The 10,140-nt window shown below is 41.4% G+C and overlaps 1 protein-coding gene across 1 annotated transcript in view; it reads right to left on the bottom strand.

Moving 5' to 3' along the window:
* Positions 1 to 1,893: 1,893 nt before the first annotated feature.
* The window catches only part of LOC111869085 (gastrula zinc finger protein xLCGF3.1-like), a 13,868-nt gene continuing 5,621 nt past the window's right edge, over positions 1,894 to 10,140 (bottom strand). The window contains exon 2 of the mRNA XM_023860300.2: positions 1,894 to 4,926. Within this exon, the coding sequence (XP_023716068.1) occupies positions 4,117 to 4,926 (810 nt within the window). The 3' untranslated portion in view covers positions 1,894 to 4,116. The remainder of the gene's footprint in view (positions 4,927 to 10,140) is intronic.

Here is a 10,140-nt window from a genome sequence, read left to right as displayed (position 1 = left end):
CCGGCGCGCGCCGCGCTACCTCACCGGTCAAGTATCTCAGCAACCACGTCCTTTTCAGGACCAACAAACTGTTCCAAAGAAGTGGGTTGTCATCGGAGTAATGACAAACAACATAAAACCCCACAGTTATATATAAATATGGAATAACAGCGGAAATAAGATGTGTCGTAAAATGTGTTCCCACCTACCGTGAATGGAGTTTGATGTAACAATTTTATAAATACAAGTATATGGCTTTGATTTCCAGATTTTAATTCAGTATTTATTTTTCTGGGAGAGACATCTGACATTTACTTTACCTACTCACAAACATATGCCATGGTGTGAGATGTAAGGCCTCCATGTCAGTTCAGCCCCAAGGGAGTGTGTGTCCACACATCAGAATACACTTTATTTTTCTGTTGTCTGTAATTCTGCATTGTCCCAGAAGTCATCTTAACCAGTCAAGGACACTGCAGGAGGTTTTTGGACTGACCCTAGAGAACACTTGTTGGCCTCCCGCTATGAGAGAAAGTTCATCTTACTCTTATTTCATTTTTGCTTCGTGGTATTCAGTGAAGCCTATTTTAACATTGCATACACTGCCCCTCTCTGGAGTATTGACTTTCTTTAGCAGAGATATTAACAGCTTACCCACATAATGCCCAACTTGCAAAACCAGTGCACACCTCCTTCTCTGGTATCTATCTCTATGTCTAGTGAGGGAAGCTGCACCAGTAGCTATGCTACTGAATGTTTTCAGGGACTGCAGACACCCTCACCATGATAAGGTGGAAATAGTATCAAGAGAGTTTCTAATACTTCTGACATTGAGACAAGTGTGTAGACAGTGCCATTTAAATAGGTGTGGTTATGTAGGATCAGACTGGATCAGCTGTTGCTGCTGTGGTTGAAGGGAACAGTGTATGCAAGCAGTGTAAGTGAATGCATCTGAACACAGACTTTGAGACTCTGATTCTAGTAGCAGAGAGGGTCATCCATATTGCACTTCCATGCCTAGGCTGATACTGAGAAAGCAGAAGTTGGAAGAGAAGGTAAAACTGCAATGGGTCTTGTAAAACAGGCTGTACTGAAGTTAATTCTTGCACAAACAGGATCAGATCTTCACATAAATTAATGTCGTGAATCAAAGGTTATTTTGATTGAGTAGACTAAATATATGGATATTTTTTCTTTGTAGCCCCGTGGGGTTGCTGGCATGCACAGAATATGTCAAATTCAAAGGGATTGTGGGAGGAATCTATGTGTGATCCAGTGCTAAATAACTGAGAAGCTCATGTAAAATCTGTTATTGTCTGTATTTTGATTCTCCCAAACTGAAAACTCTGTGGATTCATTATAATTAACCTAGCAATTTATGCATGCAAGCAGATATTCAATACTTGTGATTCTCTAAGCATCTGTGGCAATGCTCGATTTTTGATACCAGTCATGTGCTTGGCATTGTCCATATGTGACGTGTTTTTGCTGTACAGAGCATTTCAAGAGATGGTGCCTCTCCCGTCTTCACGTAATTGGTTGTCACCCCGACACACTTTAATTGCCAGTTACAAAGATGCTGGGAGTGAAATTAATTAGGATGCATTTCTTCTGGATCCTCTGATAGCTGAATAAGGGTTGATATATAAGGTTACTAATGTTGATTTCAATTTTGACAGGCATGAATTTGATGAGCATTTGGTGCCAGTTGTCTGTGAATATCAGAAAACTCTTCAGGATGTACATTCCAACGGATCTGCATTTGAGATGTACTTCCTTGAACTTCCAAACCCTCTGTGCACATACCACGTACACTAGAGGTATTTTTGAAGGGGGCGTGATAATTTTGTATTCACTGTACATTTGACGCTTATTAACATATAAAAAAAATGTTCTGTTATCATGCACAAGTAGTTCACATAGCGAATCCTTGTTTATTGTATTTTACCCATTTCACTTGATAAAACAAATCCTTTTTTATGAATATTTTAGGAAACTGTTTTTGTCAGCAATTCAACTGTTTGCCATCAGTTCCATTTAACAGTGTTGCAAACTATAATATTGGGTCATGTCACATTTTCTTTCTGAATTCTTGTCAAAAAATTTCCTTATATGGTGGCTATGCTATACTTTTCAGTTGCTACTTCAGCAAGAGTTAGGTGACTTTACAAGACCTTGTAACTTAAAGCAGATGACGTTTTTCTCATGGTGTAGTGATGGATGGTAGCCACGAAGAAATGCTTGCTGAAATTGAACACAAAAGAGATGTAAAGAAAATGGCCTGCCAAGGAAAGGAGGTACATCTGGAAGTAGAAAAGCCGACCTTAGGGGACAGGAAACTTAAGGAGGGCCAACAGCACAAAGCCCCGAAAGAAGAAGCCGAAATTTTGTCAGTCGGAGGACCGAAGAAGAGGTGTAGGGACCAAAGCTGATGGAAGAAAGAGAAATGGGCCCAGAATTGGGGTTGGTGCCGAAAATGACTGACCGTCAACCACAGAGGGACAAGCTGCCGTGCGAAAGTGGCATGGCAGATAAAGCAAAACGACAGGAAGGGGTCCCATTCTGCAGTGGAGACACGAGGAGGGACAGATATCTTCCAGGAAAGACTGGCCGTACCCCGAAGGATAGCCCGCCATGCGAAAGTAGCATGGTGCAAGGAAAACTCGGTCGGAAGGAACAGCACCAGGAACAAAGTGGTGTAAGGATCCTCGAAAGGATGGACGCTCTGGAAGAGACAACGGGCGCAACAGCAACGTAACAGAGGAACAAGGATCGAGACTTTCAGAAATATGATCGGACATGAGACCGTGATGCAAATTATCAGAACTCCTCTCCCATCACAAAACATCAAGAATTGGACCCTGTGGAGGGGCCCAACCCCACCAAAGCAAAAGAAAAAATGAAACAGTGCATAGAGGAGGAGCCAGTAACGTAGAAGCACCAGCCTCCCCAGCGAGAGTGAAAGTGTGAGATAGGGAACACGTTGGATGAAACTGAACTGACCAAACACTACCATGGAGCTGATTGGGACGAGCACCCCTCAAGGGCGGATGAGGTAGAATAAACTGCGCAAAAGACATGCGAAGAACGGCAAGACCGAACGCAGATGATACTAGCAGGAATCGCCAGAAATGAAGGAAAAGGAAACTGTTTGGGATGAAAAACCTTAAGAAGGGAGCAATGTGGCGTGCCACCAGAAAGCTGGAGTGACTGAGGAGATCAGAGTTAATTTCCTAGGCGACAACCAACGTTCCCAAGACAGCGGATAGGAATCAGAGTTGATTTTCTTGACAATGGGATGCAATGCAATATTGGAATTATAACAGTGAGTTTTCACCATTACACACGAATTGTCAAAGCAGCTTCGAGAGCAGCAGGTGGAATGACCCTTGAGACTTGGTGTTCTCAATTGATTCTGTACGCAGTTTCTAAAAGTCCAGCTTCAACAAGAGACAAGTTCAGTTTGTAGTTGATCTTAGAAGAGTAGTCAGTCTTTAGTTTGGCAGTAATTGTGACTGTGAATAATTGTGACAATATGGTGAAGACAGACAAAATGGAAAAGTAAAGTAAAGCAAGTGTTCCTTGGCAAGAAAAGTGTGAATAATCAGAAATTTCGCCAAAAGATATGTCATTTGGAATGTCCAATATAGCATAGTTCGTATTCGTCTAACAAATCCACGATAGTTATTTCAATATACTCATTCCAAGTGATATATCAATCTGAAACTAACTGATCAATGAATTTACTCACATGTAATGGCAAAAGGGCACAGATAAAATACAGCAAAACACATATGCTGCCGCCGAATTATGTTTATAAGCTCTCGATCAATTTCAGTGACTACACACTACTAATAGTTAATTTTCACTGCTGAATGAACATCACAGCTGTAGGAGAGTGTCATGTCTGTTTCACTCAATAAGATGGTAATGTGCGCATTCAGCAATCAGAATCAAATGGAACTGATTTGCATAGACGTCTTGTACCACGGGACTCAGTTCATTAGCCATCAGTTCAAAAAGTTGGCAATAGCAATCAACTCCAATATCTTGTAGCAATCTACAAAAATGCAGCATGCCACACACAGTAAAACTGTCTTAATTACAACATGAGAAACTAAACCCATCTCTACTGCTCTATGATTTACTACACACATCAACATGTATGAGCTGATGTCTTTTCAGAGAACTCTGCTGACTGAATAACTTATTACATACATCACATCTAAATGGCCACTCCCCACTATGTATGCGATGATGTCTCTTCAGATTACTCTGCTGACTGAATGACATATTACATACATCACAACTAAATGGCTTCTCACCACTATGTATACGCTGATGTGTCTTCAGATCACACTGCTGACTGAATGGCTTATTACATACATTACAGCAAAATGGCTTCTCCCCACGATGTATGCGCCGATGAATCTTCAGACTATACTGCTCACTGAATGCCTTATTACATACGTCACAGAGTAATGTCTTCTCCCCACTATGCATGCGCTGATGTGTCTTCAGTCTACTCTGCACATGGAATGACTTATTACATATATTACAGCAAAATGGCTTCTCCCCACTATGTATGCACTGATGTGATTTCAGATGACTCTTACGGATGAATGACTTATTACACAGGGTGCAACAAAATGGCCGCTCCCCACTATGTATGTGCTGATGTGACTTCAGATGACTCTTACGGATGAATGACGTATTACATAGGGTGCAACAAAATGGCCGCTCCCCACTATGTATCTGCTGATGTGACTTCAGATGACTCTTACGGCTGAATGACTTATTACACAGGGTGCAACAAAATGGCCGCTCCCCAATATGTGTGCATCGATGTGCAATCAGAATTTGCTCTTGACTGAATGAATCACCACATTCATCACAGGAATATCGTCGCTCCTCACCATGTACAGGTTGAAGTTCATTCAAATTATCCTGGAAAATGAGAGTAAATAACATGAAAAATCCTAATAGGAAGAGAAATCTGTTTGAAGCCACAGTATAGTGAGATGTTAAATTGGTAGGTGTGAGTGTGGTGACAGAGAGGAGAGGGAGGGACCGAGAGAGCACACCCCCTTGTGTGGTGTGTGCCTTAGTCGATCAGCATGTATGGAGGTCTCTCTGTCATCCGAATTTAAGCTGCACTGCCACTGTTTAACAAATTCAAAATTAAATAAAAATATATATTTGTAAAACTGGACAGGCATCTAATTAATAGTCGCTAGGCTCCTAAATTGAAATAATAGTTAAGGTTGAGCTAAAGCTAATACTAAGAAAGGCTGCATATGGCCCAGCAAAATCCTTGAAACAATATATATTGTAACATGTGTGGGCTACTGAAGATGCCATTCAGATTGTTAACCAGTTTTATTAACCACCTGTAAGTCATAACTATAATTATTTATGACACTGTCGCGGGTTTACACAAATTACAAACCCCTACATACTAATCTCTTCACGCTATCTTCAGTAGTCTTCACTCATTTACAGTACAACACGGGAGCTATACAAGTGTCACAGAATTACACACTCCCAATACACAACGCCATCTCAGTTATCACCACTATCACTAATTATAACACATAAAATCTTCTAATCACATGTTCAGTTCTTCTTCTTGTTACTGAATGACTTCTGTTCAGCCGAACACTGCAATCTGACCAGGAGCCGAGACTTCAAGGAGCGTCTAAGGCTTGGAAGCGTGAGGACAACCAACGGGAGCTACAGGAAGACCAACAGGCTGGAAATCACGAAGTGAGCAGTGGGAATTTCTAGCGGGTTACTGAAAATGAGGATATTGACCTTGTGGAAGGGTTAGCCTCCTCTGAATTAAGAAAAGAAACAGCATTACAGTAAGAGTAGCCAGATAAGTGTGAGCACCAGACACTCGCGGGGTTATGGCTCCCACTGGTGAGAGAGAGAGGAAGAGAGAAATGAAGAGAAAGTCTGGATGATTGTGATACAATTGGATCTCCTGGCACATCAGTAGGAAACTGCTCAAGATGAGCTGCTCTTGAAGAGGGATCAGATGTAGTGGTTGAAGAATGGCAAGAATCCGTGGAAACAATGGGAAGAAAAGGAACATGGATGCACTGTTAGGCTATTTGGGAGCAACAGACTTAAGGAGGGAGCAATGTGGAATATTGACTCTATGCAGGAACTGTTGAGCCACAGAGGCTTCGGGGCACACGCGCAATGGGACAGTTGCGAATTGTATCTTACATAGCTGGAATCGATTGAAAAATTTTCAAAGAGTCACTGTACTCTTTTTGTGGAATCGCATTTAAAACTGCGGTATATTCCCTTTGGATGTCCTGGATGGTGTCGTGATGGTCTCCTTTCATTCCCAACTTAACTTTGCTGGAGCCAAATCTGGTGAATACTGAGGATGATCAGAGGACTGTGATCCCTTTTCTGGCCAAAAAATTGTGCACAATCTTTGATTTGTGGGTTGGGGCATTGTCGTGGAGGAGCGACCAGGAACCTTGCTCTCGATNTTAAGGAGGGAGCAATGTGGAATATTGACTCTATGCAGGAACTGTTGAGCCACAGAGGCTTCGGGGCACACGCGCAATGGGACAGTTGCGAATTGTATCTTACATAGCTGGAATCGATTGAAAAATTTTCAAAGAGTCACTGTACTCTTTTTGTGGAATCGCATTTAAAACTGCGGTATATTCCCTTTGGATGTCCTGGATGGTGTCGTGATGGTCTCCTTTCATTCCCAACTTAACTTTGCTGGAGCCAAATCTGGTGAATACTGAGGATGATCAGAGGACTGTGATCCCTTTTCTGGCGAAAAAATCATGCACGATCTTTGATTTGTGGGTTGGGGCATTGTCGTGGAGGAGCGACCAGGAACCTTGCTCTTGATATTCAGGTCGAATTTGAAGAATTCTTGACCACAAACGATTGATGACTCTGAGATAATAATCAGAATTCACTGTTTGACCTTCTGGCAGAAATTCCTAGTGAATGATTCCTTTGGAATCGAAGAAAACAGTTGGCAGTGTCTTTACTCGACTCTTTTGCATGTGCACTTTCTTTGGTTTCGGCTTCGTGGGTTCAACCACGCTGCATCTGCCACTATGTGAGAGGATCATATTGAAAACACCATTTCTCGTCACCAGGAACTATCAATTTCGTAAATTTTGTATCACTTTGGGTCCACCGTAACATGTCTTTGCAGTGTTCCACTCTGGCATGTTTTTCATCGCCTTACAGCACGTGTGGTTCAAACGGCACATAGACCTTCCATTTGCCCAAATCCTCAGTCAAAATTTGATGCACAGTACATTTTGGTATTCCCAAAAGCAACTCGATGAGTCTTGCAGAAACAAATCTGTCTGATGCAGGGATTTCGGTCACTTTTTCATATTTTCTTCAGTGCAACTTGGTCTCGGCTTTGATGCATGTGAAGCTTCTTCAATGTCCTCCCTACCATCACAAAATACAGCATTCCATCAAAATATGTTTGAGCGACTCAAACAATCACTGCCATACACACTTTTCATCATTTTGTACACTTCTCGAGCTGTTTTGCCTAACTTCAAATAAAATCTGATGTTGGCTCTCTGTTCAATCACCATTTTCAGACAAGCGTCAGAACAGTACTGTTACATTCAAGGTCAGAACACATGATGAGTGATGCTTGCAATTTGAAATTATAGGCAGCCACAGCTGAAACTTCAAGAATCTTAACACAACAACTCACCAACAGATGGCATTGCAGGACCAAAAAAAAAAAAGAGTCCTAACAGATCCTGGACACACCATGTATAAGTACAGAAAAGGCCTCAAAAAGAGGAATATCATACTGTCAGTTCAATAGACATGTCCACCCTGATACCTACTTGTATAACAAATCCTTATGAGTCATCTCTAGGATGCCACACAAGATTCCTTGACAATATAAACGTTTGGCTTTTGCCAGAAAATGGCCACTACCTCTGGATGTGTGAAATGGTATTGGGCACAGCACCCTGTGTAGAAGCAGGTGTTCGAATGCCTTGGAACAGCTACATATGTAAAATGCATACAAAAGATATGCAGTCTAAACAACAACATTCTATATTTAAAACAAGGTATACACTGTCATATCAACATTTGTTTTCAATGATGCTACATGTTTTGACCCTTATACTGGGTCATCATCAGGTGTATAATAATACCAGACTCAGTTGCTGAATTGCATTTAACAATTTGCATCTAATTCTTTAGTAAGGATCCTTATTGTGCACTTGAGTGTTCTAAAATGTATAAGTTTAGTCTTTCTCTTAAAATTGAAATACTCGGACTATAAAATTTAAAAATTAGAGATAAAAGACTAAAACATAAAAATTAAAATTGAACTAAAATGGAAAAGAAAAATTTTGTGATAAATATCTTTAAAACTCTGTGACTGCTTTGTGTTGACGTGATTTCCTGGTGGTAGAAGCAACTATAGTGTGGGGCGCCCGAGTATCAGAATCATCTCACATGAGTTAGGTCATGTGGTCTTGGCCTTACTATCTTCTTGTGGAGCTTATGCTCGTTATTCTGTATGTCACCCAACAGGTTATTTATTCAGAGTGATCTGTAACAGTTTTTTTAATTATTGAAAGCACAAGCCTGTGAGTGTGTTGTTATTTAATTCATTATTAGGTTATTAAGCATATGTACTTATGTATATTTGATTTTCTTATGATGATACGTAGGTCGCACCGAAAATCATAAGCAACTTTNGAAATTCACCAGAGACTTCAGCGTGCTTATGGAAGTGTGTTCATGGGTGCGAGCAGTGTTCAAGATGGGTGAAGCATTTTAAAGATGGGAACACCAGCATCAAAGATGAGCTTCAGAGCGGTCATCCTCGAACAGCCTCAACTGAATGCAACAAGGAAAGAGTGGATGAGATCATTCAAGATGACAGGCGTGTGACTGTGGACACAATAGCCCGAAAACTTGGAATAGGCACAGTGCAGCAGAGGAGATGATTGAAAGCTTGGGCTATAGGAAAGTTTGTGCTCGTTGGGTCCCGCTGTTATTGATCGAAGACCACAAAGATCAGTGAAACCATCACCTCAGAACTGCTGCAGAGATATTGACACGAAGGTGATGATTTTTGGTTCTGTATTGTGAGAGGTGACGAAAGCTGGTTTCACCATTTCGAGCCTGAAACAAAACGGCAGAATATGGAATGGCACCATTTGCATTCTCCATCAAAAAAGAAGGCAAAGACAGTGCCATCAGCTGTGAAGGTGATGGGCACAGTCTTCTGGGATGCAGAGTGGTTTATTCTGGCTAAATTCCTGGAACCTGGGCAAACCATCAATGCTGCTCATTATATCCAGATGCTGCACAAGCTCCACTGTGCATTGCACAATAAATGTCCGAGACGAAACATCATCATCCTGCATGACAACACTCGCCTCACACTGGAAGCAATTGCAAAGATGGGGTGGTAAGTTCTTCCACACCCTTCCTATAGCCCTGATCTGGCACCCTCCAACTACCATCTTTTCGGATTTGTGAAGGATCAGCTACGTGGACAATGTTTTGAGACAAGGGAAGCAATTCAGAAAGCAGTGCGTCAGTGCCTTCGGATGGCTGGAATGGAATTCCACACACTCCCAGAATGCTGGGAGAAATGTGTACAAAGAAGTGTCGATTATGTGGAAAAATAAAGAAAGTTCTGTAGATTGAGGTGGTCTATTTGGTTTGTCAATAATATAGCATGTTACTCTACAAAAAAAAGGTTGCTCATGACTTTCAGTATGACCCTCGTATGTATACAGGATTCTCTCTATGTTGATGTTGTCGCTATTCTGTAGCGATTGAGTTTAGACTAGTTGTTTGGGGGTAATCTGTATATGTGTCTATGTTTGTAGAGTGTCAAGTTGTATGAGGTAGGGGGGAGGATACTGTGAATGGATGAAGAGAGAGGGAAGTGGTGGAGTTATTTGGCATATGTGTTTTTGCAAGAATGTCGAATATGGGATTATGTATTTCTGTAAATATACCGTTCATTTGTAGATCTTTCTTTGTTATGTCTCATATACAAGGCGTGGCAATAAAGAACCCGGATTACTTTTATGACTCATTTCCGGCCACGTCATTGATGAAGAGGAGGGTAGGGCATTGACCCTTGGACTTCCCTCTACCGTCACA

This window comes from Cryptotermes secundus, unplaced genomic scaffold (assembly GCF_002891405.2).
Source record: "Cryptotermes secundus unplaced genomic scaffold, Csec_1.0 scaffold484, whole genome shotgun sequence".
In the NCBI taxonomy this organism is placed as follows: domain Eukaryota; kingdom Metazoa; phylum Arthropoda; class Insecta; order Blattodea; family Kalotermitidae; genus Cryptotermes; species Cryptotermes secundus.
Note: the sequence above shows the minus strand (reverse complement) of the source record. Positions and strands in the feature narration are given on the sequence as shown.